Below are 27330 nucleotides of genomic sequence, written 5' to 3' on the forward strand. Positions count from 1 at the left end.
GGGACCGGCAGTGAGGGCGTCGGGCGGCACCGCGGGAACCGACGGCGGGACCCGTGGGCAGCGCGGGCGGCGGCGGCGGCGGTTACCCCGGGCGCGGTCAGGCTGGGACACCCCCGCCGTCAGCACCGCGGACAGCGCCGGCGCCGCGCCTTCAGCACCGCGGACAGCGGCGCGGCCGCCCCGCCCGCCCTGCCCCGCCGGCGGCCGGTAAAGGCGGCGGCGGTACCGGTACCGGAGCACCATGTCCCCGGCGGGCGCCGCGCCGCAGCCCCCCCCGGCCCCCTCCTGCCGCCGCCGAGCTGCGCAAGGTGAGAGCTCCGGCACCCCCGGGCCGCCCCGCAGCCCCGGGACCCCCGGGCAAGGACGCGAGTGCCGCGGCCCCCCCCCCGCCCCCGGCCCTGGCCCGCGCCCCCTCCGTCCCTGCCCCATCCTGCGCTCGGCAGCGATCCGCCACTGCCTGCTCGGGCCCGCCGCCTCCCCCCGCCCTGGGACCCCTGGGCGCCCCGCCGAGCTCTTTCCCAACCGGGGAGAGCCTCCAGCGCCGTGGAAGGAGGGAGGCAGGGAGGCTGCCCGCCGGCAGGTGCCGGCAGCTGCCCGTGCCGGCCCGAAGGCCGTGGCCTCCGTCAGCCGCCGCGCAGGCAGGGCGCACCCCGGGGCAGGCGGGCGAGCGCGGGGAGGCGGAGGGACCCCCCCGTCCCGGTGGGGCGCACACAGCTCCCCGGGCGGGACCGGAGCTCCGCCCCCCGGGGCCCGGAGCTCCGCTCCCCCGCCCCCCCCCAACTCCCCGCTGCGCCCCCGCGCGGCGCCAGACGGCAGAGCGCCGGCCCCGCCCCCCAGTGCCGGCGCGGGGGCGTGGCGAGGCGCTGCCCGCCAATGGGGCAGTGCGCGGGGGGTGGGCGGGTCCCCCGGAGGGGGCGTGGCGTGGCGAGGCGTGGTGGTGCCGCAGCGCCGTTGACGGGCGGGGCGCCGGTGCCGCCATGTCGGAGCGGGGGGCCGCGGGCCCGGGGCCGGCCGCCATCCAGGTGTCCAGGTACGGCCCCGCCGCGCCGCCCGCTGCCGGGGATCCAGGGGAGGGCTGGGTAGGGAAGGGCAGGCGGGCCGGGGGACCGCGGGCGGGCTCCGGGGCCGGGGCCGGCCTGCAACCGGGATGCTACCGGCGGTGCTACCCGCACCGCTGCCGGCACCGGCCACGCCGCCTGCACTCAGGCACGCCGCCTGCACCGGTCACGCCGCCTGCACCGGCAGCGCTGCCCGCGCCGGTGACGCAGCCTGCACCGGGGTGGCGGCACCCCGTAACCGGTGCCCTTCCCCGGTGGGTGTGAGCTGGCAGGGCGCTCCCCGGTTTTCCTGCCTTTGCCCGCTGCGGCTCCTTGGCATGGCCGCCTTGCCGAAGCACAGCTCATCTCCGGGCCGGCACACAGCCATTGCCCCATCGCCACCGTGCCTCGCCTTCCCTCCTCTGGTTGATTATTTGCCGCTCCGGCAAAAGCCGCCGCTGCTGCTGCCAGGAAGCCAGGTCGAGCGGTGGCATGTGCCCGGCTCGGTCTCGGTTTGCTGCAGTGGGGTGGTGGTGAGATGCAGTCCAAACCGAGCAGCCGGCTGCCCCTGGTAGAGGGGCAATGCCTCCTTCCACTCCCAGCGGTAATATAGGGCGGTTTCCACCGCCGCTCACAGGAAGCCGCACGCAGGCAGCGCCAGTGACGTTGCCGGCTTCAGCGTGGTGAGATGGCCCAGCAGCTCATCTGGTAGGGCGATGGCAGTGCCTCTGGGTGGCTGCACCGGGACCCGGGCTGGGGGCACGGCAGGGGGGTGCGAGCTCCTGTGTCCCTCTCCTGGCAGGATCATGCGCCCGGATGATGCCAATGTCGCAGGGAATGTCCACGGGGGAACCATCCTGAAGATGATCGAGGAGGCGGGAGCCATCATCAGCACCCGCCACTGCAACTCCCAAGCTGGGGTGAGTAGGCACTGGAGCACCTGCAGGGCTCCAGTTCGGTGACTCTCTGACCCCCCTGCTGTGCCACAGGGGTCTGCTGGGAGGTGGGGGTTCCCCGGGACGGCCGGGCATCCCTGGGGGCCTCCCGGTTGTCCCCCCACACCGGAAGCGCTCACTCCTGCACGCAAACCGCTGGTGGCTCTGCTGCTGCCGGGGCATGGGCCCGGTAGCCGGAAGCATCCTGCTGAAACTGTGTTTTACAAGCAGAACCATTATTATGCTGCCACTCATGGTTTAACTCCCGCGAAGGGCGAGTCAGAGGCGGCCCCGGTGCCGGTTAGAGGCCGGGAAGGAAGCACCGGCTGATAAGGCGGAGGTGGAAGTGCTGGAGCCGCGCATGGCACAGGCTGGCCCCGGGGAGCCGCTGGCTGCGGTCTTGCGCGGTGTGGCTGCGGCCGCTACCCTCGCTGTCCCGCCATCCCCAGGAGCCTTGTGTGGCCGCGCTGGCGCGGGTGGAGCGGACGGACTTCCTCTCCCCGGTGTGCATCGGCGAGGTGGCCAACGTCAGCGCCGAGATAACCTACACCTCCCGGCACTCTGTGGAGGTCCAGGTCAACGTCATGTCCGAAAACATCTTAACAGGTGGGTGGCTGCCAGCGGCTCTCTCCCAAAACTCCGGGAATAACTGTGGTGTAAGCCGAGAGCTCGCAGCGGTGACCCCATCCTCCGCCCACCGTCGCCAGCAGCATTGGGCAGAGGGGAGATCTTGCCTTTTTATTGACAGTGCTGGGGGCGGCGGGGAGGGGTGGCGGCACTGGGAAGGGAAGCCAAGCAGGCTCCCTGGGGACTACGGCTCCATTGATCACTTTTAGCGAAGAATGGCAAAACCCGCCGGTAGCTCCGCCTGCCTGGTTTGCTGCCCATGGCTGCCTTTGGCCTGAGAAAGGCCCTTTTCCTGCCGTCACCGTGGCAACCAGCTGTGCTTGCCGGGTCACCTTCCCAAAAGCGCATCATCACATCTGCTCCAAGCCAAAGCCCGGCAGGAGCCGGCAGGGCAGGGGGCTGCCTGCTGCCGGCGGCATCGCCGGTGTGTGGCCGGCCCCGGACCGTGGCAGTGCCGGTGGCAGGTGAAGCACTGCTGGCATCGGCACGGTCACCCTCTGTCCCCCTCCCCTCCAGGGGCGAAGAAGGTGACGAACAAGGCGACGCTGTGGTATGTGCCGCTGTCCCTGAAGAATGTGAACAAGGTCCTTGAGGTTCCCCCCATCCAGGTAGGATGGCTCGCTTTGCTCCCCAAAAAGCGGAGCTCGCCCTTTCCAGGAGAATGGCGCTAACCTAGCCCCGTTGGCACCCCTGGCTGTGCCAGTGGCTTTGCCAACCCAGTTTTTACCAGCCTTTCCTTCCAGTATGCCAGAAAGGAGCAGGAGGACGAGGGGAAGAAGCGCTATGAGGAGCAAAAGCTGGATAGGCTGGAAACTAAGCAGAGAAACGGCGATGTGATCTTCCCCGTCATCAACCCAGGTAATGCGGGCGGTGCGTGGCCTGTGGAAGCATCCTGGTGATGCTGGGAGGCCAAACTGGTCCCCGAGGCAGCTCCAGCCATCCCCAGGCACCCATGGCTGCAAGCGTGTGCTCTAAAACACTGCATCGGGGAGGGGGCTGGGATTTTGGAGCTGTGATGTGGGAGTGGAGGGAGAGCCGGGTGGGCACCTGTGATCCCCTGCTGGGGCTGGTGGGTGGGATGCCCTCTGCCAAAACACGGTTCCTGCCACTGCTCCCTGCATCCCTTGCGTGCTTCTGGGCAGCGGGAGCTAGTTTTGCTTAGCGTAGGGTAAATGCAAGCATTGGGCGAGGGTTTTGCACACTTTGCAGCTGCAGCCGCAGCCCCTCCCTGGAAGCCAGGTTTTAGCAAGAAGTTCATCGGCCGGTGTTTGAAGGGGAGGATGAGCTATGGGGAGGAGCTGGGGGTCACACTCTCCCTGGGGGAGTGCTGGGGATGCCTTTCCTACCGAAAGCATTGCCCCAGCTTCTGGTAACACGATGGCGGTGCTGACAGCGAGCCAAAGGGGTGAGCGGCTGGTAGCCTCCAGGACTGGCCATGGTCCTTGGGCAGAGGTGGAGAGGTGGCATGTGGGCATCATCGGGGGGGTGATGCGGGATGAATGTTGCTCAAATGCTTTTTTCCCCTCTGTTCTTCCTGCTCACAGATAGGCAGACAAAAGGTAAGGCTTCACGGGCGCTGCCGCGTGGGTGTCCTCCCCAGGGAGGCGATGCCGAGCAGTCAGGGGCTCGGCTGGTTTTTCCTGCGCTAAGCACCCTTAGCGTCTCTCGTTAGACGGAATACACAGCCAACCCCGAGAACGGGTTTCCTCTGCTGGCAGTCAGAGGATGTGATTTCTGTCGCCTGGATTTAGTGGCGAGTCAGAGGTCACCGGCCTGTGCCGGGGCTGGGGGGTGTGGGGGCCGAGGTCTTCATGCCGAGGGCAAAGTGTGGCTCTTTGGAGACGCTGCTGAGTGGCAGGTTTGGGGAGATTCAGCTGCGGCTGGTGGCCTGAGGAGGGAAAGCATACAGCCACACATCCGTCCAGTTTACTCCCGTTTGCTTTTGGGCTCTTTGAAAGCTTTAAAAGAAGAAACGAGCTGAGCTGGAATAAAATCAATGGGGAGGCATTAGAAGGAGGTGGCAGCCTGTCAGGTTGTGAATAGCCTCTGCTCTCAGGGCTTCTCGGGGCCAATTTAAATGCTGGTTGGAACATACTTCAGCTTTGCACAAGCCAGCCCTACGTTTTCTTCCTTCAGATGGCTTAAGACAGGGGTGTACGGTGGCGTACGGGTGCTGGCCGAGCAGCTCTGACCTCCGCTTTGCTCTCTTTCTCTAACCAGAGCCGCACACCGTCAGCTACAGCCAGTCCAGCCTGATCCACCTGGTGGGACCGTCGGACTGCACGCTGCTGGGCTTCGTGCACGGAGGTGAGCGAGCGCTGCCCCATTCAATGGCTGGGCTGTTTTTTCTCCAGAGCAGAAGCACGGTTTGAGAGCGACTTGTGCATCTCGGTGTTTTCGGGAGGCGGGCTCTGCCTCTGAAGGCACGCAGGCCTATTCCCGCTCTCTGTAAGGTTTGGTGTTGCTCCAGCTGAGATAAAAGCTTTGTCTTTTTCTATGCTTAAAAAAAGGCCCTGAAAACTGACATACTCAAGCTGTAAATACTACAATTTTGTCATTGTCTCTTAAATTGCAAATCTAAACACCCAGTGTACAATGACTGCAATTTGCTGGAGTGATTTCCTCTTGGCTGGCAGTGCCTGTTTCCTGCCAGGCGGGCAGGGCAGGGCGGACGCATGGGTGCGGTGTGAGCTCGGGGAGAGGCGTGTTTGCTGAGGGCCGGGACGACGCTGGATGCTGCTCTTTATCTAATTGCATCCTTAAAAAAACCCCAAACCACAACAATGCGGCTCAGAGCTTTTTGCAAGCAGGAGGTTTGTGGGAGTGATCCTGCCTTGCAAGGCTGAGGTTTGCTCAAAGATGTTTGGGAGAGCCAGAGCTGGCCTAAATCTTAAGCCCAGGTCTGTGAGGATGTCGCCCTGGTGGTACTCTTGACAGGAATCTTTGTGCTGGTACCGGGGCTTTCCTGCAGTCAGGATTGAATCTCTGGTCCAACTCCTCGGCGTAGCTTTGGTCACGCAAAGGCCTTGCCGACTTAGGCGTGGTTTTTCCCAAATCCCACTGGCCTCCCTGAGACAGGACCCTCTGCCTCCCCCCGCCCAGGTGTCACCATGAAGCTCATGGACGAGGTCGCCGGGATTGTGGCTGCCCGCCACTGCAAGACCAACATCGTCACCGCCTCGGTGGACGCCATCAACTTCCACGAGAAGATCAAAAAAGGTACCGGGGGTGGGGGTGGGCACTTCGCTGTCCCGCGGTGCCACGTCCTGGTTCCCCTGGGTATGCGCTGGGGACACAGTGGCAGAGAAATTTAGTCCCCATTAGACTTGTCCTGTGCTGAGAAGCTCCCCTTAAGATGTGGCTTAAGCATTAAACATGTGGGGGACCCCTTGCTCCCTTCCTCTGAGCAGAAGTGGGGGCCGCCTGCTTAACCGGCCCCTCTCCGCTTCGCAGGCAGCGTCATCACCATTTCGGGGCGCATGACCTTCACGAGCAATAAATCCATGGAAATCGAAGTCTTTGTGGATGCCGACCCGTTTGTGGATGAGCCTCGGGAGCGGTACCGTGCCGTCAGCGCCTTCTTCACCTACGTCTCCCTGAGCAAGGAGGGGAAGCCCCTGCCCGTCCCGCAGCTGCTGGTAAGAGCTCTCCCCGCCGGGCTGCAAGCCAGCCGGGCCAGCCCCTCTCCTGCTCCTCCAGGGGCAGACCCCAGCTGGCTTTTTTGTCCAACAAATCCTCTTCCCTTGAATTTTTCAGCAGCAAAGTACGAGCCTGAACGAGCCTTTCCAGAGCAGGCTTCAGGGTTGTTTTTTGAAATTTCTTCTGGTTGAAAATCGCCAATGTGGAGACATTGGGGGTGGGGGGTTTCCTTTCTCGTGGTTGAGGACAGGCTGCATGCAGGCTCTGCAGCTTCCTCTCCTGCCTGCGCCGGAGACGTGTGGGAGGGGACCCTGAGCGGTGATGGAGGCCCCCGCGTCCCCCATCCCCACTCTCCGTGGCGTCCCCGCTCCAGCCCTCCTGCCTATTTTTAGCTCTCGATGCCAGCAGGGCTTTGCTGACATGGCGCTGCTGACTAGGGGCTGTTTCTTGATTAATATTTTAGCCCCTGCAGGTCTCCTCCTGCTCTGTGCAGGAGTACCTTAGCTGTCAAAAGATGTATGTCACGGAGCACAGGTTTTCCTTTACTTTTCCTGTAAGGGGAGGCACGTTTCCCCCCCGCACATGCTTGCAAGGTGCGGCATGGGAGAGCCGTGCTGCTCCGAGGCAGCTAACGCCGGTGGCTTCGCTTTCTTTCTGTCGCCGGCAGACGGAGACGGAGGATGAGAAGCGGCGCTTCGAGGAAGGGAAGGGCAGGTACCTCCAGACAAAAGCCAAGCGGCAGGCGCAGATGCAGCAGGCTGCCCAGCAGTGATCCCGTCCCGCGCCACGCCGCCCCGCGCTCTCGCAGCCTTCGCCCGCCGAACGTCCGGGTTCCCGTTAGTGTCGTGTCTGGTCCGTGCCGGGCCTCGCACCTTCGCCCGCCCCAGCCTGCTGCCGGAGCTGCCGTGGCAGTGCGGTTGCTTCACTGCTGACCGGTTTAGCGCCCGTAGACCTTGTGCTTTAGGTGGCCTAAGCGCCCCCGAAAGCTGCCGGGAGCCTTCCCGGTCGCTCGCCATTCGCCTCTGGAGCCCTGTTTTCACCATTGAATCCTGTAAGTGGAACGCCCGTGCCGGAGTGGGGCAGAGGCGCGTGGCGGCACGAGGGATGCGCGAGGCCGCGAGTCTTTGTGATGCTGTGTTAAACTTGCCAGTTATGTCCTAAAACTGCACACCAAAGCTTACGTGCGATACTCGCGACGGGAAACGTGCCCCAGTATCGTACTGAATGTCTCGGACCATTTTGTTGACATCTCTAGGTAGTTTCTCTGTGCACATCTAAGTTATTTAAGGAATCCTGTGGCATAAATAAAGTCTGTTGTCGTTGACTGAAATAAAATGGGGGTGTCTTTTATTTTTTTGTCTCAAGCAGCAGCAATTCTGGCTGAGGAGCTTTATTTATTCCAAAAACTCACGCCACTTCCCCTGCCCCTTGCCTTTCCCCCAGCCCCTCCCGGGGTCCCCGGAGCGGCACAGCAGCCTCCCGTCCCTGTTTTGCAGAAAATCTGCCTCTTCTAACGGGAACCCCCGACCGGCTCCCACAGTTGGGCAGCCACCCAGTGCAGCTTGCAGCCCCACAGCCACCCTCGCCGTCCCGGGACTGGCCCCCGAGGGCCCCAGGCAGCTCTTCACCCTGGGGCCCGCAGGCCGGTTTCCTCCACTCCCCCGCGGGGTACACCGCGTTCCTGTGGGCCTCTCAGGCGTGGGGCAGGGGCCAGAGAGAGAGGGCCCCGGGGCCGAGGCCCGACGCCCTGGCCGGGCCCACAGCGGGAGAGAGCGGGCGGGCGGGCGGGCAGGCAGGCCGCGGCCCGGCGGGTGGTGAGGGGACGGTGGCCCGAAGGTTACAGCCCGGGCCGGGAGCGGCGCCTTCGCCCCTCGGTGCTCCGGTTTGCGACATTAAACACCAACCGAAAGAAAAACCGGCTCCGACCTCCGAGAGCGCCCCGCCGGCCCCGGCGGCGGCCAGTGCGCCTGCGCGGCGCCGCTGCTGCCCGAGGGGGTGTACTGCGCCTGCGCGGGGCGCAACTCTCGCGAGAGCGGCGCGGCCGTTGCCCGGGCGACGCGGGCGGGGCGGGCGCCGCCATGATGGCGGCGGCGGCGGCGGCGGCGGCGGGTCCGCGGCGGGGGCGGCTGGGCCGGGAGGCCCGCGCCAGCCTGGCCGCCTTCTTGCTGGGCGCCTCGGTAGCGGCGCTGCCGGTGGCTCTGGGCTCCCCCTCCGCCCTGCTGGCCGCCCCCGGCCTGCGCGGCCGCCTGGCGCTCGCCCTACACGTGGCGGGCGTCAACGCGGCGCTGCTGCTGCTCTACCCGCGGCCGCTCTACAAGGTGCGGGGCCGGTGCGGCGGGGGGAGGCCCCGGGGGGCGGCGGCGGGGAGGAACGAGGCCTCGGGGGGCGGGGGCGACCCTGATCGGGGGACCGCGGGCCCGGGGGAAGGCCGCGGCGGGGCCCGGGCCTGGGGGGAAGGCCGCGGCGGGGCCCGGTGGTGGTGGTGGTGGTGGTGGCGGCAGCGCCCTCGGGCCCTCCCTCTGCTTGCAGATCGCCGTCCGGGCCTGCTTCCTGGGCTTCGCCTTCGGCTGCGGGCTGCTGCTCAGCACCGGCCGCTCCGCCTGGCGCCACTTCGGATGGTAAGGGAAGGGCCCGGGGGGGCCGGGCGGGCGCGGCGGCCCCCGGCCCTGGCAAGCTTTCCCTCCCTCTCTCCCGCCGCAGGTACATGTGCTCCCTCTCCCTCTTCCACTACTCGGAGTACCTGGTGACAGCCATCAACAACCCACGCAGCCTCTCGCTGGACTCCTTCCTGCTCAACCACAGCTTCGAGTACAACCTGGCCGCCCTCTCCTCCTGGGTGGAATTCACGCTGGAGAAGCTCCTCTTCCCAGGTCGGCTGCCCTGTCCCTCCCTGCTGCTCACCCTCCCGCCCGCCGTCCCCTGGCTCTGCCCAGCTGCAGGGCCCTTGCCCGGGGCCCACCTGCCCGGCAGCAGAGCGCTGGTGACCCCCGCTTAGCTGACCCGTGGCGGCAGCAAAGGAGGGCTTTGATGTGGCCTTAATCTCTCTGTGCTCAAAGCCTCCCGGTTTTGGTCTTGGGGGGCGGGGGGATGCCAGGCCGTCTTTGCCGCGTAGCAGGTCTTCAGCCCTTTTCTGCCTGCATCTTTCAAGCCGCTTTGGTGGTACAAAGAAGGACGCTTCACTTACATCTGGGCGTCTTCTTTTGACCTGGAATAAAATCAAATCGGCAAAACCTGTTGCTGTTTGCCCAACCTGGGGTGCTTCCTTTTCTTTGGGAGAGGGGAGGTGTTCTTCCCTGCTTCTTAATGGCAGCGCAGGCTATGAAGCTCCCCGTGTCTGGCCTGAGCGCATCTGCTTGGCTGTGCTTTACATTGGCTTTACTCTACACCGAAAAGCCAGGCTCTGCCTCAGCGCCGTGTTCCCCTTAGGGTGATCCACTGCGAGGATGTCCAGACTCCACGTCAGGGGTGACTCTGTGGCAGGGGACGCTATTTTCATTTGTTTTGGTGGCGGGACGGCAGCACATGGAACGCTGGCTGTGTTTTACATGTTGTCGCGCTTTGAGACGGGGGGAAAAGCCCACCTGCCGACCAAACCCCCTGTGACCCCCCCGCACCGCGAGCGTGACCTGTGCGTACCTGTTGTGACCCGTCCTTATTCACTTGCAGAGCTGAAGCAGATCACCTGGCTGAGTACTGTAGGGTTGTTGATGGTGATCTTTGGGGATTGTCTGAGGAAAGCGGCCATGCTCACAGCTGGCTCCAACTTCAACCATATTGTTCAGAATGAGAAATCGGATACTCATACTTTGGTGACAAGTGGGGTGTATGGGTGGTTCCGGCACCCATCTTACGTGGGATGGTTTTACTGGAGTATTGGAACACAGGTACCGTATACAACGCGCTCAGATACTTCCGTGTTATAACCCGGGTCTTTCTTCTTAATGCTGCCCTGCACCTGTAACGGGACTCAAACTGCCGGCGGTCAGCGGTACCGGGTGGCCCGGGCGTGGGTTTTGATGCCTCCTGCCTCCCACCGGCACACCGGGGGCCAGGGAACCCTGAGCGCTCAGCCCCACGCTGTCTTGGGGAAGACCCCATCGCCTTAATTTTCTGTGTGGAATAAGCAGGGGTGGCGGGGCCGGGGTTTGAGCCAGAACGCCCTCGAAGGCTCGGGGTGCGATCTGCTGCTAGCCTAAAGCTGGTGTCCAGAGTTTCCTTGCATCCCTGTGGGCAAAACACCTTCCATAAGTGGTTGGACTCAACCTCGCTCCTGCCAAATACCAGTCCTGTGCCAGGCTGGCAAAGAAAACTCCCTCTAAGAGTGCCTAGGGCCCCGGCCAGAAGGTAAACTGGAAGCCAGCTGTGGTCGAGCTGTAACTCAGCGCTGCCTCAGTCGCGCTCTTCTTGTGGTTGGCTGGTGGTTGGCACTTGGTTTCATTTCTCTGGAGAGAGATGATAAAGACTGCACGTGGAGTAGTGCGGCCATGCACGGGCTCTCTAGAGCCAATGCGCTGCTCTTAGCCGGGGCGACAGGAGCCGGCAGCTGCCCGCGGGCCGCTTTCTTCATAAGCACTAATTTCTCCCCGGAATGAAGTTCCACAAAAGGTGCTGGGATCTTTTCTTTTCTTTGGAGACCATTTAGACAGACCTCATGGCAAACTTAATGAGGGTGATTAGCATGTGGGGGCGGGGAGCAGCCTCCGTCTCTTTGGGAGGCGAGGGGATGCTAACCGCCGGTGTCTGTTCGCAGGTGTTACTCTGCAATCCCATCTGTATGGTGGGCTACGCGCTGGTGTCCTGGCGCTTCTTCAGGGAGCGGATCGAGGAGGAGGAGATCACACTCATTCACTTCTTTGGAGAAGAGTACCTGGAGTACAAAAGGAAGGTGCCCTCGGGTCTCCCTTTTATTAGAGGAGTCAGAGTAGAACTGTAATGCGGGCAAAAACCGAACTGGCTGAGCGAATGCCCGGCTCCAGGCGCTGCACGGCAAGGGATGTTGCATGGCACTGGGAGTAGCCCGGTGGTATTTCCCGGCCGCCCAGGAGGAGCTGGAAGGGCTGTGGAGCTCGGCAGCCTGCCGCGTCGCTAACAGATCAGAAGCTCGCTCGTCCTCCTCGAGATAAGTCCTTCGTTGCACATTCAGGGATCTTCCAGATCACTTAGCCTGTAGCGACCCTAAAGAGAATTGAACCCTCCTGCCTGCAGCAGCTGCAGTAAATGCCTCCGAACCAGTTCTTCCAGAGAACAGGTCTGCCCTCCCACCCCCGTGCAGGAAGGGCGCCAGTCAGCGGATTGTTCCTATGGCATAATTCGATTTTAAAGCTTTTTGACCTTGCGAGCCAGGCAGTGTGGCTTTAATCTCTTTAGGCCTGATTCTGCAAGCTGGCGCCCAGGCGGCTCACAGGAGTGGGCCTCCAGCTCTCTGCTCTTCAGGTGCAGGGGCCACCTACCCTCTGCTTGCCGGAGAGCCGGCGGCGCGGCACCAATCGGTTCTCTCCCAGGTGTTAACACTCACAGGGAGGATTCTTCTGCTCGCCTCATGCCGCTGGATCACGAGTGCCTCCGTGAAACGCGGCAGGGGAGCAAGCCCGCTACTTCCTCCCTCGGCTGCCGCCGTGAATCCGGGAGTCACCGTTTCAGCCGCCGCTTTCCCGAGCCTCCCTGCTGCCACCTCTGTTCCCTCTTCCCGCTTCCAAATCATGCTGCTTCCTAGCCTGCCAGGCTGCCTCCGTCCTGCAGAGATCCCAGGATTTTGGGTTGGGAAAGAACCGCAGCTGCTGGGCTTGCCGAGGGCTTTAGCGCTCAAGATTCTTGCCTGCTTTTTTAGGCGAAAGCTGGGATGTCGGTGCGACTAGGAGATGCTTCTAGGGAAATTCTCCAAACGGGGAAAAAAGTTTGGCTAGCTAACGCTATTTTAAACGTTACCATTTTGGAAATGGTTCCTACTCGAGCTTTGTGGTATAACTTATTCTGTCGTTATATACCAAAGAGGTTCACTGTTTTACTGAGTTTTACATTATTCTTCCTAGCTGGAATGGAAACGAGTTGCTTGTCAGTTCACGCTTTGGGCTTGCGGTGTTCCTTGGTGAAGGTGCTGTGGTATGGCTCAGGAAAGGGGGCACTGATGGAAATTGCTTTAGTTTTGGTTTGTTGTTTTGTGGTTTTGGTTTTTTTATAAAAAAACAAGTAAAAATATTGCCAACTTCTGCCTGGTGGTTATTTGGAGACCTCTTGAGGTGATGGTGACAACATTGAAACTGGAATCCTTACTTTTACAATTCCCAGTGGGTTTTCAGAACGCTCCAGTGTTGGGCTGAAGCAGGACCGCAACTCGCAGTGAGTTGTGGGGCTGCGCAGCCTCAGGGACAGGGCGAATTCTCCATCTCTCCTTGCTTAACCGATGCAGAGTCTTTCCTCTGCCGAGTTTGCTTTGTATTGCAGAGCGTGTTCTGCACAGAGCATTGGCTTTACGCCTTTGCTGGTAAATTGTCTTTTACTGAGCGTGGTTTTAGCTCAGGAGAAGAGAGCAAACGTGAAAATACACCAACGTGATAGCACTGATTTCTCTGTGTAGTCACTCATAGGCCCCTGCTCAGGCTTTTCTCTGCCTCCAACGCACATCCTCATGGAAGCTGTGACCTGATGTTGTAGCCAACATGTCTCAGGCAAGTTAATTTTTAACTATTTTTTTTGTTTCTGCCGTGAACTTGCACAAATGTACTTTGAAAAAAAACTTTGACGTGAGCTGACGACAGAAACTAAGCTTTATTCTCAAGTCCTTTGTAGTAAATGCACTTCGATCCTAATTTATGGGAGTGTGCCAGCGCTACCTCTGACCCTGGTTCCAGCTGTGTGGCAGCAAGGTCTGCCCAAGGCAGGATACATTGGCACCAAAAGAAAGGGATAAACTTCACCTTGAGCAAAACCTTCAGAGCCCTCTCGGTGCTTTTGAGACCAGCAGCCTCTCTAAACCTTTTATTTTCCTGAATCCTGTGACTGGAAGCTTGGTGAGGAGACAGGAGCTCACCAGGTGTGGGGAGGGTGTTGGAATCTTGAGCGAAAAGCCAGAGTAAGCTGCCAAACCCTGTCCTCCTGTGCTGCAGGACTTGGTAAGTTTTTAAATAGCGCAGGTGCACAATGAGCACAGTGCCTCTTTCTAGCGCCCTGCCTGTGTTTTTGCTCTGCTGCCTGTCGGCAGTTCACAGGACACTCCGAGACCCTGTGGTGAGCTCATGGAGCTCCTGGCTCTACCCTACACCAGGGTTAGTTGTTGGGGTTTTTTTTCTGCCCCCCCCGCCACATTTGCAAACTTTGTGGTTTTGAGAGCGGCTGGACGCCCCAAGCCGGCAGGCCCATTTTGCCCAGAGCCGCAGAACCAAGTGGACATGTACAGTTGCGCCCTTTTATTTCACCTCTAACACACAAGAGGGAGAGTATAAAGACAATTATTTTTTCAGATGAACAAAGCCGCCCTAAGGCAGGCTTTTGATATGCTGCAGACACTGTGTTCCCCAGGCTGTGTTTTCCTGCCTTCGCTCGTGGCACAAGGCAAGAGGAGCCGGTCGACGACCGGGGCACAGCGCTTGTGCAGCGAGCGCCAAGCGGCTCCGTGCACTCGCTCGGCGTCGGGCTCTATGGTGCAAGCTCTTTCTGGGCAGTGCTCTCAGTCCCGCTTTTCTGCTGGCCCCTGCAGCAGTGTTTGCTTTTCGGGGAGGGCTCCCTGGGGTCGCTGCTGGGCGCGTAGCCCTCCCCAGGGCTGGCTGGAGCCCCCTCCTTGCCACCGGCCGAGGCGTCCCTGGGGAAGGGAAGGTACCTTGGCAGGGTCAGCGGCTGGGAAAGGGCGCAGGGGGAATTCGGCACCCTGGTGCTTGCTGTTGCCTACCTTGGATCCGCTTCGCTGTCGTCACAGATCTTGAGCAGCATCTGTGCCTGTTCCTCCTTGGGCTCCCGGGGTTCCTGCAGCCTGCGGCAGAATGGGCGTGAGCCACGGTCGTGTCCGCCATGGCCGTGTCCTCCCCAGCCCCAAAAGCCTCCCCGTGCCCCTCACCTGGGCTCCAGCCGCTCCTTCACCTTGGCGATGGAGCGGACGTAGGGTGCGATCTGCTTGGTGATGGTGGTCAGGCAGCTGTTCTCCTGCCGCAGCTGCAGCAGGTCGTGGAGCTGGGCTGGAGGGGCGAGAGGAGCGGGCTGTGGCCACGGCTGTCCCCCCGGCGCAGGCATAGGGAGTTTGGGGCCGGGGGAGTGGGGTCGCTTGTACCTTCGTAGATCTCCTGCTCGTTTGCCACCCGCTGGTACGTCTCCTCCCAGACCTGGAAGGGGGAGAGGGAGCCGGGCAGCGTGCCGCGGCACGGCACGGAGGGACCCTGCTCCGCCGGGGCGCGCCGACCGTACCTCCTCGAAGACGCTGCGCATCATCTCCACGGCGGAGTAGTGAGCCGCGATCTGCACGTCCATCTGCAGGGACTTCTGCAGGATCTCGCTCATGATCTCCGTCTTGATGAGCGAGTGGTGCTTGGTGAGGTCACGGTGCAGCTCCTGCACCTGGTCCTTCAGGCCTTGGATCTCCGTCTGCAGCATCTGCAGGGGCCGGGGGGCACCGCCATGTGAGCAGCACCCTCCTGTCCCATCCCGACCCGTCCCAGACCCGTCCCGACCCGCGCTCCCTACCCGGTAGGTGTTCTCATAGTTGCGGCAGTGCTCGGCAAAGGGGGTTTCGCGCCCCTCGGCCAGCAGGACCTTGGTGCTGATGTATCGGTGCATCGTCGGCTTCCGCACGATGGGGCCAGTGGACATTTTATCACCAGTGGGGGGGCAGCTGGGCACCATGAGGGTCTTGGAGCATTGGCCGCCGGGGAGCCTGCGTGGAGAGGGTGACGACGGCGTACTGCAGGCGAGCAGTGGTGGGGCGAGCTGCCAGGGGCCACGCTGCCGGCTCAGCCCTGCCACCCCTCGCCCCCGGGGTGCCTGGGGACGCACCAGCCCCGCACGTCCCTTCCCTCACCCGAGCACACAGGGACAGTCACAGGCGCCTTATGCTGCCCTGAAAGTCAGGTTTCCGTGGGCAGCTCTCCTGATGCCCATGGCTCTGCGACCAGCTGCGGCACGGAGAAGGCAGGAGCCGAGCTCGGCATGTGCCGGCTTCTGAAGGGAAGGATGCAGCTCGCTCCCTCACCGCCGATACCTCCTGGCCCCTTGGCAGGCGCCACTGCCCCATGCGTCTCCCCCCATCCCGCAGCCTCTCGGCGCTGCCCACCGCCCCGGCTCTGCTGCCCCACTGCCATCGGTCCTACCGTGCAGCGCCGCGCTCCCCCTGCCTGCGCCAGGGCCAGCAGCCCCCAGGAGCTCAGCCGCCCTGTGGCACTGAGCCTGGCCGGGGGCGAGGAGCGGTCCCCATGGGGCGGCAGTGCCCGTTTGTCCTCTCCGGCTGGGAGTGCCTGGCAGGGCCGGTGCTGCCGTGACATCAATGGGCCTAAATATATCCCAGGCGAGGAACGGCCGGGCACTTCCCTGAAATTCTGATAAAAATAGTGGCGGGCAAAGAGGCTGCGGCGCCGCGGGCGTGTGGGCGAGCAGGAGCTGGCCCCGGCACAGCCCTCCAGGGACTGTGGCGGGGGGCCGGGCTGGGACGCAGGGTCACCCAGGCACCCTGTTGCCAGGCCTGCTGCCCACCCACCCGCCCGTCCCGCTTCCCAGAACTGTCACTTGAAGCCCCTGTGCCTGTCGTTCGTCAGCGCAGCTGTGCTCCGCACTGTTCCCGCGCCACCGCCGAGGTGACGGGCTCAAGGGCAGCAGCGGGGGCAAGCTTGGCACGCCGGGATGCCAAGGGGGACGCGTGGCACTGTGCGCGGCAGGTGACACAGCGGCACGCGTGGCAGGATGCGCCCCGGCGCCGGGTGCGATCCTAGCACCTCACATGTTCGTGCCAGCGATGCCAGGACCGATGCCGCCGGCGCTGCCCACCACGGAGCGGCGGGGGCTGAGCATCAGCAGGGGCTCCAGGCAGCGGGCAAACTCTGCCCGGTACTCGCTGTTAATCTGGGGGGCAAGATGGGGGTGAGCGCGGTTGGGGCCAGCGTAGAGCTGGCAGCCAGGGCTGCCCGCAGGGCACTGCCGGCAGGGGCTCAGCTCCAGGCGGGCGGCAGGGCTCTACCTTGCTGGTCTGGGCCGGCCGCAGGCGGTGCGGCAGCTTGACGATCCTCTGCAGCCTCTCCATCAATTGCTGAAAGGCAGCGGTGAGGCGCGGTGAGGGGTGCCTGGCACCCTGCCCGTGAGCCTGGCACCGCCGCAGGGTGCACCAGCCGCCCCGCAGCACCACGGTGGGATGCTCCGGCCGCCTCACGGCACATTGGCAGGGTGCACCAGATGCCTCACGGCACCGCGGCAGGATGCTCCGGCTGCCCTGCAGCGCTGGCGCTACTCACATAGCCCAGGTCCAGGAACTCAGCTTTGTTGGCAGAGCTCAGGAATGCTGAGCAGGTCACCAGGTGGACCTGTGTGCGGGGGGGGGGGTGTCACCACCAGCACCCATCCGGGCCATGCCAGCCTGGCCCTGCCCGGCCCAGGGTCCTACCTGCAGGGTGGGCAGCAGGGAGGCGAGGTGGGCAAGCTGCTCCTTGAACGCCTTCTCCTTCTCCTCGTGTTGGCTGCAGCAGAGCGGGACTTGGCACAACCTTTATGGGGTGCCGGGGAGCCATCCGGCTCCAGGGCACGCCAACATGCCCCAGGAGGGCGGACGCCCCTGGGAGGGGGCTCAGCCCACGGCCCCTCACCTCTGCACGGCTTTCAGGAGCGCCTTCTTCCTCTCGGAGAGCTGTTCCTGCAAACGACACGGCCGCCCTGTGCCCCGTAGCTGCCCCAGTCCCCTCCCGCTGCCCCGGCTCTGCCGTGCCCATGCATTGCGCACCCGTGGGCGCAGGGCACCACGCGCCGGCAGTTGCCCCGCACCTGCATGCGGCCGAAGAGGGAGTTGATGGCCGCCTCCTCCTCGCTGGCACTGTTGCGCACCTCCTCGATCATGGCCTTGAGGAGGACGATGGCCTCGCGCGTGGAGGTCTGCAGCTCCTTCACGGCCTGCCCGGGGGCAGCGGGGCGGCTGCGGCGCTGCGGGCAGCACCGCACCCCTATTCCCCCCGCCCTGAGACGCGCCGGCCCTGCTCACCATCACCGCCTGGTCCAGCCGCTGGCAGCCCTGCATGTATGCCGTCTCGATGTCGATGCAGTGCGCCCGGCTCTCCCTGCGGGCACGGGGGTCAGGGCACGGGATGGGATGGGGCGCGGGGCGGGCGCGGGGCCGGGGCTGCTCACCCCTGCATGTCCCTGAAGCAGTTGATGCAGAGCATGGACTTCTTCTCGGTGGAGAACATGATGTAGGGCTCCTCGTGCAGTGCTGCAAAGGACGGGGGTGTCGGGCAGCCTGGCGCGGCGTGGTGCGGCACGGCGTGGTGCGGCACGTTACTCACGGCACTTCTTGTGGATGTCTTTGGTGCGCTTGGAGAGGGAGACAATCTCGTGGCGGGCGAACATCTTGGCGCGGTGGGTCTCCTCGCGGCACGGGGCGCAGAGGGGCTGCCCGCAGGTGTTGCAGAAGTACATGGTGTCCAGCTCCTGCGTGGCGGGGGGGGTGGCTGGCGGCGGGCACAGCCCCGGCGGGGGTCCCCTGCCCGCCCGCCCCGCTGCCCTCACCGCCTTGGCGCAGCGCCGGTCGCAGTTGGCGCACTGCACGTCCTCCTCGCCGTCGGCCGAGCTGTCCACCAGGAACTGCAGGAGCCGGTCCACGGGGGGCAGCCCCGTGCCCCCCCTCACCACCGAGGGGTGTCTGCGAGGATGGGGACAGGGACGGGGATGGGGACGAGGTGGGGACACCCGCCCAGGGCAGGCGGGGGCACCTTTGGGGAGCAGCGGGAGCAGTGCCAGGCCAGGCTGCCGGGACGTGCTGCCTGCCCCGGTCCCGGCGTCCCCCCTGGGCAGGGTCCGTCCCTTACCCGCAGAGTGGGCAGCGCAGGCGGCCGTCGCTGGCGCGGCCCCGCAGGCAGCTGGCGCAGAAGTTGTGGTAGCAGTCGAGCAGGCAGGGGTGCTGGTAGGGTTCGTGGCAGAGCAGGCAGACCAGCGGGTGGCAGTTGGCCTTCTCCAGCTCCGAGCAGCTCCCCAGCGGGGAGAAAATGCCACCGGCCATCTGCGGGGCAGAGAGCGGCCCCCCACGCCCCGCGTCACCCCCTGCACCCGGAGGGACCCCCGTGCGGCACCATGGCTGCCGCGGAAAGGACGAATCCTGCCCCCCCCCAGGGGCCTGTGAGCCGCTGCCTATTTTTAGGTTATGAGCGGCGCGGCACGAGGCTGCCCCGAATGCGCCCCTTCCCCCTGCCATCGCGGGGCAGGGGCAGCGGGGCCGGCTGGGATGTGCCCTGCAGCGGGGGGTCTCTTGGGATGGGGTGTCCCTTGCAACAGAGCATCCCCTGCAGCAGAGCGTCCCCCAGCACAGGGGTGGGGGGGACCCCAGGGCTGGGTGGCCCCCAGGAGGGAGCGTCCCCTGCAACGGGGTCTCCCCTGCCCTGGGATGTCCCCCGCAATGGTGGTCCGGCAGTGAAGGCAGCCAGCTGCCCCGCGCGCTGGGGAGCCCCTGGCCCCGGAGGCACGGTGGCCGGGCGAAGGCTTTACCTCTCCCCGTCCGTAAGCCGGGGGATCGGCCGTGCCGTGCCGAGTCGAGCCGTGCCGCTGCTCCCCGGGCGCCGGCTGGAATGAGAGCGATGCCGAGGCGGCAAGACGTGGGGCCCCCTGGCACTGCCGGACGGCTGCCACGCCACGGCCCAAAAATAGCCCTGTGGCAGGGCCGGCCCTCGGGGTGCGGGGACGGTGGGGACAGGGGACCGGGCACCCCTGGGGCGCAGGTGGGTTGGGGGGAACACGGGTGCCCGTGTGGCTGGCCGGTGGTCCCCACGAGGTGAGAGGGCAGGCCGGGGGGCGGGGGGGGGCACCGGTGGGCAGCAACCGGGGTGCGGGGACGCGTGCACCCCGCGGGCAGCGGGGCACCCACCCCGGGGTGCAGGGGGGGGCCCGGGCTGCGCCCTGTGCTCCAGCGAGACCCCAGACCCTCGGTCCCCGCCGGACCCTTCTCCGCGGCCCCGCCCCCTTCGCCCAGGCCCCGCCCCCCCTCGCCCAGGCCCCGCCCAATTCCACACGGCCACGCCCCTTCTCCCCAGCCCCGCCCCTTACTCCCCGGTCCTGCCCCCTTCTCCCCGCCCCCGCCCCTTCTCTCCGGCCCCGCCCTCTTCTCTCCGGCCCCGCCCCAACTCCCCGCCCACCGCCCGGGGCCCCGCCCTCGGCTCTGCCCGCCGCGCGCCTGCGCCGCCCGGCCAAGGCAGCACTATGCGCTGGCGGAGCAGTCAGAGGCGTGCGTGGGAGGGGCCGGAAGCCATCGACGCTCTCAGCGGTCGGCTAGGGTGGCCTGCGCGCGGCGCGCGGCCCGGCGGCGGCCTGTGCGCGGCCCGGCGGCGGCGTGGGCGCAGGCGGCTCGGCGGACGGCGCATGCGCCGTGGCCGCCCGAGGCTGTTTCCGCGCATGCGCGCGGCGCGGCGCTCCCTTTTTGCCCCTTCGCTGGAGCCGCCATGGCGCCCGTGGTGAGTCTCCGCCGGCGGCAGGGCTGGCCTTTATCCCCCCCCTTCCCGCCCGGGCCTCCGTCCTCCCCCGGCCCCGTCTGCCTCCGCCCGTTCTCCTCCGGCCCGGCCCGGCCCAGGCCTGCGCCTGGGGCTGGGCCCGGGCCTGGGCTTCCTCCGGGCCCAGCCCGCCAAGCGCCGGGCGTGCGGCTCGGGGGGACGGGCCGCCGGGGGAGGGGGGGAGCCCTTCCCTCTCCCCGCTGCCCCCGGCCTGCTCCCCCCTTCCCTCTCACCCTACCCGCAGCTCGGCCCGGTCCCCTTGCCTCCAGCCTGGAGCTCGGCCTGGCCCCCTCCCGCCGCCCCGGGGCCGATCCCTCACGGTTCTCTCTTTCCCCTCGCTTGCAGAAGAAGCCCGCAGCGAAAGGTGGCAAAAAAAAGAAGCAGGTGTTGAAGTTCACCCTGGACTGCACCCACCCCGTGGAGGATGGCATCATGGACGCCGCCAACTTTGTGAGTGGGGGGCTTCCCTGCCGCCCCGGGGACAGGCGGGACGGTCCCGCTGCCCCCCGGCCCTTCTCGGGTGGGGGGAGCTGCTGGCTCTGCTTCCAACAGCATGTGGGCGAGCACAGCCCCGGCTGCCCCTGTTGCCCCGGCGCTCCTTTTCTGCCCCTCGCCGCGGCGCAGCGTAAAAGCCTGCACCACTGGGAAATGCCCCGCAGACAAAGGCAGCCTGGGTGGTGCTGGAGGCCACGGGATGTGGCTCGGTTTGAAACACTTTGTAGTTGAAGCGCGAGCATTTCCCTACCTGTTAAACAGTGCTACCCTTCATCCCTCACGGGGTGAGTTTTCCGTTGCATAGTGAGGAAAGGCGAGGGCCGGGAGCGCTGCAATTCTGCTGAACCTGTTTTCATTCAAGCTGTGCTCGGGTACAGGTTTGAAGCGTGGGGTTGTGGCTGAGGCGTCCTCGGAGGATGCTAAGCCAGCCGTCACTTCACTGGCTGTCCCCTGGGAGGGCAGGAAACGTGTCCCTACCTCACTCTTCTGGTGCATTTGGAGTTGAGAACCTTGCTTAGGTGCAGGTTGGAATGGGCCGGTGGGATTAGTTGTGGAAGGCACTAGCAGGCTCCCGGCCTGCCGGAAGGCACCTTTCCTCTGCTTTTCCCCAGACATAACAGCACTTCTCTCTCTTCCCCAGCTCTAGTAAAAAGCTGAAACGCTGAGCACGAGCAAGCTGGGGAGGCCTTGTCTGGCGGGAGGTGGCGGCCCTGGCTAAGCAGCGGCATTCCTCTCTTGCAGGAGCAGTTCCTGCAGGAAAGGATCAAGGTGAATGGCAAGGCCGGAAACCTGGGCGGGGGCGTGGTGACCATCGAGAGGAGCAAGAGCAAGATCACGGTCACGTCAGAGGTCCCGTTCTCAAAGAGGTAAGGCGGTGGGGCAGCCCTGTGTCCTGGCGGTGCTGGGTGCCCTCATGAGGCTGCTGCCGGCGCCCGGAGCCACGGTCGGTCGCTGCTGGCAGCAGTCAGCCCTCGGTAGGGGATCGCTGGCATTCAGATGGGAGCCTGGCTGGCAGGAGGGCCTGGTAGTGAAGAGATGTCTCGGTGCAGGAGTCGTGCCAAGACTCTTGATTAAATGCTGCATGATGCTCAGTGTGGCAGCTGCCATTCCCGAATGATCTTTGCAAGCAGTACGTGGTCGATATTCCGGCCGGGAAGGCTGGTGGGCTGGGCAGTGGGGGACGGTGCGCAGCCGAAAGGATGCCAAGTGCGGAGTTTTGGGGGTTGATTGGCAGCTGAGCTCTTCCGCTCCTGTATTGTGACCCCCATCCTGCTGGGCTCCTGCCCTCTGCCTGCTTCTTACGGCTGCCTGCCCGTTCTCTGACTTTGATAAACATGGGTTTTGCCGTGGCAGAGGTGGCATGGTGAGGCGGCTGGAGGGAGGTGGAGGCATGGTGAGGCTGAAACGGTGGGAAGAGGAAAACTGTGTGGAATTGGGGCAGTGCCCTGCTCTGTAGGCACCTGCCTTTCACCTGACCTGTTTTGTCCGGGTCGGTGCCGCACCCGGCACTTCCCAGCAGCTGGACGCAGCGGTTAGCCACCGTCCGAGCAGAGATTTGCTGTGGTGTGTCAAACCGGCGGCGTGGAAATACGTTGTTGTGCTCGGAGGGCGAGGTGGGGGGAAAAGATTTCCCGGGCTCGGTGTTGCGGGCACGATTCCCCCGGCGGCAGCAGTTCCTGGCAGAAGCTTTGCTGGTACGTGCCTTGCTGCCGGCGGAGGGGGAAGCTGGCGGGCGCGGGGGTTTGTGTTGTCCTGGGAGGGGGGACAGAGAGGTGCCGCTGCCGAAACGCCGCCCATCTGGGAGTGCAGAACCGCTTTCGAGCCGGACTTCTCCCCGCAGGTACCTGAAGTACCTGACCAAGAAGTACCTGAAGAAGAACAACCTGCGCGACTGGCTGCGCGTGGTGGCCAACAGCAAGGAGAGCTACGAGCTGCGCTACTTCCAGATCAACCAGGACGAGGAGGAGGAGGAGGAGGAGGATTGAGCCGGCCCGCCGGCCATTTTGTACAGTTTTGCTTTCCTGGAATAAACGGCGGGGAGAGTTGTTGCTACCCCGCGCTCCGCTGGCGGCGGGGGCCGATTTGGGGGGGATTTGGGGCTTTTCGGGGAGGGGCGGGGCGGGGGGCGGGGCCGGGCGCGCGGGGCGGGGCCGCGTCAAGGGGAGGGGGGCGGGGCGCGGCGGCCGCCATCTTGGCGCGGAGCGGCCGCGCCCGCCGCTCGGCCCCGCCGCTCGGCCCCGGCGCGGGCCGCTGCCGCCGCCCCGGCATGCGGGGGCCGGCGGGGGCCGGCCGGGAGCTGCCGGACGACGCGGAGAACGAGGAGGACGTCTCGGGTAGGCGGCGGGAAGGCGGCGGCGGGGGGGGGGGGGGCGGTGGGGCCTCCCCTGAGGCGCGGCCCGGCCCGGCCCGGCCCGGCCCGGCCCCGGGGCGGTCCCCGGCGGGCCGCGGCACCTCTAGCTCGGCCCCGTTACCCTCGCGGCCGGGACCGGCAGCTCCGCCAGGCCCGGGCTTGACCCCCAGGGCCGGGCCGGTCCCCCCAGCCTCGGGGCTGCCGCCGTTCCCTCGCTCGGGGGCGGCCCCGGGTCCTTCCTTCCCCTCCCCGTTCCCCTTCCCCTCCTGGCCGTGAGCGCAGGGGAGGGCAGGCTCCGCAGCCCCTTCGGCGGCACGACGGGCCGGGGGTTCCCCGCCGTGCGTGGGCAGGTGGCGGGGCCGGTCCCGCCGGCGGTGGGCTCCTGGCACTGCCCGGCCATTCCCCGTGAAGTGGGTGCAGGTCAGGCGCCTGCCCTACCAGAGCCTAAACCGGCACGGCCTGAAGTCGAGCCGGAGGTCCGTCCCAACGACTCCGGGCTGTTCTTACTGTATAAACTCAGAAATTAAAAATAAAAATAGCGACGTAGGCCGTGAAGAAATGCAAAGGCTGGCCAGGATGCTGGGACTCACTGAGTCTGGGGAGATGACGGTGGTGGTGAGGTGAGAGCACCTCTTGGGGTTGGTGTCTCTGCCTGGGGCTGGGGTCCCTGGGGTGGCATCTGCTGCCCAGCCGGGTGCCCGTGGCGCTCCCCGGGTTTGGAGCTGTGGCAGACATCTGCCACGCAAGGCCTTCCTCTTCCTCGTTGACCTTCCGTTGAATCTGTTTTAATGGGCTCTGCTTGGGGATCTGAAAGGTAAGAGCCTAGCGCTCCCCAGTTACCTGCAGACCCAGATCAGTAAGAGCAGGCAGCGTGCGAGGGCCTCCCTGTGCCCCCGTCTCCTGAGGGCGGACCGCAGACTGCCAAAACCGTGGGTGTTCGTGTGCGAGCAGTGGCCAGGAGCTGGGCCCGAGAAGTGCCGGGGCACGTGCTACCAGGCTGGACTCTGCCAGGGGTCCCTCGAGGGGCAGCAGCGGATCAGCTGCTGGCACGAGGGCCTCCACGAGAGGCCACAGAGCTCCACGTCTCACGGCCTGATGCTGCCGCTCGGGTGTGCTCTTCTACGAGGATAAATGCGAACGTGGGGTCCTGCGTGCCTGTGCAATCCGTCTGCGTGAGCTGTCCCTTTTGTCCCCAGAAGAAGATGATGGGGTGCTGGAAGGACTCGATGAGTTTTTCACAGAAGAGCAAGTCGCTGTGCAGAAAAAAAAGAAATCCAAGAAGCTGAAAGATGGCAAGGCTGCCAAAATCAAGAGGAGGAAGAAGGAGGTAATGCTGCATGCTCTCACTCCGGCCTGGGGGGCTCCTCTTGGCTGTGGCGCAGAGGCAGACTGCTCAGGGTGCAGCTGGCTGCTGGCAAGCACCTCTCGGGTGTCGCTGGGCGGAAAGGGGGGGCATTACCGGGGTGTTCCTCTGCCAAGCAGGCGCTCTCCTGGCCCTGGGAGGTGACCCAGAGCTAGGGTGTGAGCAGTTCTTGTCCCGCTCTGAGGCTCTGGGGTGGAAATCTGCCCCGTGAGTGGTCTCTGGAGAGCAGCTGGGGGAGGAAATGGCCACTGAGCCTTGTGGCAGCCACGTGGCTGCCTGGCCCCTCTGGAGGGGCTTGGCTGTGGTGTATATGTTGGTGAGCGTGATGGTACCGTCCGTCCCTGTTCACTGAAGCCCTCCTGTCTGTGGTGCAGTGCAGCACCTCCTTACCGTTGTGTCCAGGGGCAGGCAATCTTTCTGGCCTGTCCTGTACCGATGCCGTGTCTGGGGCTCATGTTTCTGAGGAGGGAGATGCAAAGCGCCGCATTGGGGGTGTGACCGGGGCAGGGCTTGGAGGTTTCTGTGGACATCGGTGTCGGCCACGCTCGTCCAGGGCATTTTGCAAGCGAGACAGCGTAGGGGCTTCTAGGATTTGGCACGTGGAAGGGCCGTTGGGCCTTCTGTAGGAAAATGAAGATGAGGTGTCGTGTCCTCGAGGATCAGGCCTTCCCGAGGCTGTGTTGGGGGTCTGCTGTCCGGTCAGGAAGGCTGACTGGCGCTGCCTGTGCCCTGCCGGGGTGCCTGGCTTGGATACAGCATGGTCCCAGAGCCGGGCTGGCTGCTGCGTTGTGCCACGCAGGCTCTGCCTCTCGCTCTCCCAGCCCCAGGCAGCGCTGGACGTAAGGACAGGAGCAGACATCTTGTGTGCTGGCCCTTTTGCTGACTGAATGCAAATAGGGTGCTGGGAAGAAAGGGCCAACAGCGGAGGTTCTTCATTCCCCTTCCTTCCGCAGTGACGCTGTGGCTGGGGAGAAGTCGCTCATCTAGCACAACTAGGTGCATCCCCACCCCGTCCCTTGCCAACCCGGGGCTGAAGGATGCCGATCCCCTCCGGTCATCCCCTCCTCCAGCTGCTCCTCGTGGGATTTGTAAAAACAGATTGGCTGGATGAGGTAGCGCGTTAAAGTGCTTTTGCTACTGATGGGAGCATGATGCACTGCGGATTTAAAGAAAGCTGATGCCGTCCTCCGCTGCGTTGCCTGCCAGCCTTTTGCAGAAGCCGCGGCCCCGAGGAAGCTTTTTTCCCTTCGTGGCCATGGTGATGCTCTTGTCTTTCTGCAGATACCAGACAAAGCTGGCTCAGGCCCTCTGCCTCCCTGTGCCTCTTCCATCGTTGGGCACGTTTTTTTCCTATGCTGCCTTGCTGGGGGTGGGGAGAAAATAACAGGCTGAACGTGGACTGCACTTGTTTTTGAATTAAGGTCTTGTGTGGGCAGTCTTAACCAGCCTCGGTTCTGCCTGTGGGAGACTGTTCCTTCGTCCATCAAAGCCAGGGAGAAGCTGGTGCTGTAGCTGTTGGTAGGCACTGAGCAGCACCCAGGCTGCATTTTGGGATGAGGAGATAAAAGGCAGGGGGGCCTGAGTGAGGCTTCCTTTTCCTGAACTCCTCCTCCAGAGTTTTGTAGGGTGAGTGGGCTTTCTCCCTGCTAGAGGAAGGTGGGAGGGAGGTGCAAGCCTGGGATGTGGGGCCAGTGCCTACGCCGTGACTGGCCGACACCCTGTAGCCCCCCGGTTTTGTCATTGGAGCGTGGGGCGGGAGGGCTGCCACGCTGTGCTCGTGCGGGAATTTGCCTGCACCAGCCGCAGTGGAACTCGCTCGGTTTGCAGTGACGCTGACGGAAGCCCTGGCGCAGGAGCCGGTGCTGCAAACCCCCGGAAAAATCTGCATAAAATAACCAGGCTGCAGTTTGAACCTCCACGTATGGAGATGAAGGTCCTTGTCAGAGAAGGGAGCGGAGAGGGGGAATTTCAACCTGTGCTGCAGCGGTTACCATGGCAACCAATTATTCCGTGCCAAATTACAACTGTTTATAGCCCCGCTGAAGGAAAGGCTCGGTTTGTTCTGAGCCCACAAGCACCAGAACTCCGCCATGGCCGCCCGCGCACCTCGGCAGCCGCTGCCTTTGGCCGTTAACGATAAACTCCCGTTGCCGGGGCGGTGGCGCCGGGCGCTGTCCGTGGTGCTGAGCCCGGCGCCGGGCGCTGTCCGTGGTGCTGAGCCCGGCGCCGGGCGCTGTTCGCGGGGCAGCATCCCGCTGAGCCCTTGTGCTGCTCCGCACGCCGGCGTGAGGGCTCAGCCGTCCGGGTGGGACAGAGGGATGCCCTAACGCACACAAACCCTCTCAGGCTCTCTCGGGACCCGAGTGCTCCACCCGGCGTTCCTTAGGATGGCGATGTGGTTGCTGTCGGAGTTGCGCAGCGGGTTACGGTCTCTCTCCCGGAAAGAAACCTAAATTCCCCCTGACCATGCTCCACTCTAGCTATCCCCAGCTCGGTGTAGCCATCTGAGCCTGGTCCCTTCTGGGGGGAAGCAGAATGCATCCTTCAGCCATCCAGCAGTTGGCTCAGCTTGGTGCTGAAACTGTGTGTGACCAAGTCTCCACTGGAGATGGGAGGTTTCACGTGGCTGCCTGTCTCTGAAAGCGAGGGAATTCAGCCAGGCTCACCTCACTTGCTCTGCTCTCCTGCCCCTTTCAAGACTCTCTGTGCATCCACCAGGACTGTTTTGCTCATGTGACAGCTGAAATCCTCCTGTAGTCACGCAGTTTGGCTGCAGCATATAGTGCCCAGCTGGGCAGAAAAAGAAAACAGCAACAAAGCAAAACCCTAGCGTGATACCTGTCTGGTGAGCTAAAAGATTGCATGTGACTAAAGAGATCTTCTCTTCATTTCCTTTAGTTTCTTAGCTGTTCACACTGTGATAGAAGAATGTGACTTTATTTGTGTAAAGCCATAAGCAAACACAAGGTGAAAGGAACATCATATGTTACCTGTGTTATAGGAATTAAAAACATTGCCTAAATGTTGCCCGTCTGAAAATTTAGGATCTTTTAGCAGAGCAGTTAGCTGCCTCTTAGAGGTGTTGCTCTTTGGTTTACTACACAGCTATTTTTAATGCGCACATTTGCTTACTTGGCTTCCTGTCTCCTGGTTTTCTGTTTATACCGCTGCTCACAAGAATGGTTCCTGGACACTGTGGTATTGCAGCATCTGGGCACTTTCAGAGGAGCACGTT

General features: G+C 64.0%; 5 protein-coding genes across 20 annotated transcripts in view; 4 read left to right on the forward strand and 1 right to left on the reverse strand.

The window, feature by feature from the left end:
- Window positions 1–901: 901 nt before the first annotated feature.
- On the forward strand, window positions 902–7573 carry ACOT7 (acyl-CoA thioesterase 7). 2 transcript variants are annotated; one of them, XM_052792636.1, is made up of 10 exons: window positions 902–1030; window positions 1840–1957; window positions 2422–2578; window positions 3116–3207; window positions 3343–3457; window positions 4144–4158; window positions 4820–4906; window positions 5702–5818; window positions 6053–6237; window positions 6906–7573. In XM_052792636.1, exons 1-10 carry the CDS (start codon window positions 978–980, stop codon window positions 7008–7010), a joined length of 1044 nt encoding a protein of 347 aa, XP_052648596.1. In that variant the 5' UTR covers window positions 902–977; the 3' UTR covers window positions 7011–7573. The 2 variants fall into 2 exon arrangements, with proteins under 2 accessions (XP_052648596.1, XP_052648597.1); XM_052792637.1 differs by lacking the exon at window positions 4144–4158.
- A 717-nt stretch (window positions 7574–8290) lies between these two features.
- Window positions 8291–12444, forward strand: ICMT (isoprenylcysteine carboxyl methyltransferase). Its single transcript, XM_052793141.1, has 5 exons — window positions 8291–8556; window positions 8768–8856; window positions 8939–9108; window positions 9905–10122; window positions 10989–12444. The coding sequence occupies exons 1-5, from the start codon at window positions 8317–8319 to the stop codon at window positions 11169–11171; spliced, it is 900 nt and encodes a 299-aa protein (XP_052649101.1). The 5' UTR covers window positions 8291–8316; the 3' UTR covers window positions 11172–12444.
- A 1182-nt stretch (window positions 12445–13626) lies between these two features.
- Window positions 13627–19008, reverse strand: RNF207 (ring finger protein 207). Of its 6 annotated transcripts, none has more exons than XM_052793392.1 (17): window positions 18893–19008; window positions 18220–18410; window positions 17698–18053; window positions 17543–17624; window positions 17397–17472; window positions 17183–17308; window positions 17008–17054; window positions 16809–16881; window positions 16660–16728; window positions 16389–16457; window positions 16152–16273; window positions 14906–15095; window positions 14630–14815; window positions 14496–14547; window positions 14286–14403; window positions 14121–14201; window positions 13627–14051 (listed from the first exon to the last, which is right to left on the reverse strand). In XM_052793392.1, the coding sequence occupies exons 2-17, from the start codon at window positions 18408–18410 to the stop codon at window positions 13871–13873; spliced, it is 2019 nt and encodes a 672-aa protein (XP_052649352.1). In that variant the 5' UTR covers window positions 18893–19008; the 3' UTR covers window positions 13627–13870. The 6 variants fall into 6 exon arrangements, with proteins under 6 accessions (XP_052649352.1, XP_052649349.1, XP_052649350.1 ...); XM_052793389.1 differs by lacking the exon at window positions 18893–19008 and having other exon boundaries at window positions 17698–17842; window positions 17921–18053; window positions 18220–18826; XM_052793390.1 differs by lacking the exon at window positions 18893–19008 and having other exon boundaries at window positions 13627–14033; window positions 17698–17842; window positions 17921–18053; window positions 18220–18819.
- A 697-nt stretch (window positions 19009–19705) lies between these two features.
- On the forward strand, window positions 19706–22434 carry RPL22 (ribosomal protein L22). The gene is made up of 4 exons (XM_052791861.1): window positions 19706–19851; window positions 20233–20337; window positions 21124–21248; window positions 22223–22434. Exons 1-4 carry the CDS (start codon window positions 19840–19842, stop codon window positions 22365–22367), a joined length of 387 nt encoding a protein of 128 aa, XP_052647821.1. The 5' UTR covers window positions 19706–19839; the 3' UTR covers window positions 22368–22434.
- A 131-nt stretch (window positions 22435–22565) lies between these two features.
- The window catches only part of CHD5 (chromodomain helicase DNA binding protein 5), a 32022-nt gene continuing 27257 nt past the window's right edge, over window positions 22566–27330 (forward strand). For 6 of the 10 annotated variants that reach the window (XM_052791851.1, XM_052791852.1, XM_052791855.1 and 3 more), the window contains exons 1-2: window positions 22567–22715; window positions 23929–24059. In XM_052791851.1, coding sequence (XP_052647811.1) covers window positions 22649–22715; window positions 23929–24059 — 198 coding nt within the window. In that variant the 5' untranslated portion in view covers window positions 22567–22648. Of the gene's footprint in view, window positions 22716–23928; window positions 24060–27330 lie in introns of all 10 variants that reach the window. The other 4 variants (XR_008235923.1, XR_008235924.1, XR_008235925.1 and 1 more) reach the window with 2 other exon arrangements.

This window comes from Harpia harpyja, chromosome 7 (assembly GCF_026419915.1).
Source record: "Harpia harpyja isolate bHarHar1 chromosome 7, bHarHar1 primary haplotype, whole genome shotgun sequence".
Lineage (NCBI taxonomy): Eukaryota > Metazoa > Chordata > Aves > Accipitriformes > Accipitridae > Harpia > Harpia harpyja.

What these genes read in the sequence shown, in the direction of transcription:
- ACOT7 (XM_052792636.1), top strand. Translation starts at nt 978, where the DNA reads ATGTCGGAGCGGGGGGCCGCGGGCCCGGGGCCGGCCGCCATCCAGGTG. An exon ending in GCCGCCATCCAGGTGTCCAG is followed by an intron (nt 1,031 to 1,839) that starts GTACGGCCCCGC and finishes CTCTCCTGGCAG; the next exon opens with GATCATGCGCCCGGATGATG. An exon ending in TTGAGGTTCCCCCCATCCAG is followed by an intron (nt 3,208 to 3,342) that starts GTAGGATGGCTC and finishes CTTTCCTTCCAG; the next exon opens with TATGCCAGAAAGGAGCAGGA.
- ICMT (XM_052793141.1), top strand. Translation starts at nt 8,317, where the DNA reads ATGATGGCGGCGGCGGCGGCGGCGGCGGCGGGTCCGCGGCGGGGGCGG. An exon ending in ACCCGCGGCCGCTCTACAAG is followed by an intron (nt 8,557 to 8,767) that starts GTGCGGGGCCGG and finishes CTCTGCTTGCAG; the next exon opens with ATCGCCGTCCGGGCCTGCTT. An exon ending in ACTGGAGTATTGGAACACAG is followed by an intron (nt 10,123 to 10,988) that starts GTACCGTATACA and finishes GTCTGTTCGCAG; the next exon opens with GTGTTACTCTGCAATCCCAT.
- RNF207 (XM_052793386.1), bottom strand. Translation starts at nt 18,602, where the DNA reads ATGGCAGGGGGAAGGGGCGCATTCGGGGCAGCCTCGTGCCGCGCCGCT. An exon ending in AGACATCCACAAGAAGTGCC is followed by an intron (nt 17,625 to 17,697) that starts GTGAGTAACGTG and finishes CGTCCTTTGCAG; the next exon opens with CACTGCACGAGGAGCCCTAC. An exon ending in CCCTGCTGCCCACCCTGCAG is followed by an intron (nt 16,729 to 16,808) that starts GTAGGACCCTGG and finishes CCCCGCACACAG; the next exon opens with GTCCACCTGGTGACCTGCTC.
- RPL22 (XM_052791861.1), top strand. An exon ending in TCATGGACGCCGCCAACTTT is followed by an intron (nt 20,338 to 21,123) that starts GTGAGTGGGGGG and finishes CCTCTCTTGCAG; the next exon opens with GAGCAGTTCCTGCAGGAAAG. An exon ending in GAGGTCCCGTTCTCAAAGAG is followed by an intron (nt 21,249 to 22,222) that starts GTAAGGCGGTGG and finishes TTCTCCCCGCAG; the next exon opens with GTACCTGAAGTACCTGACCA.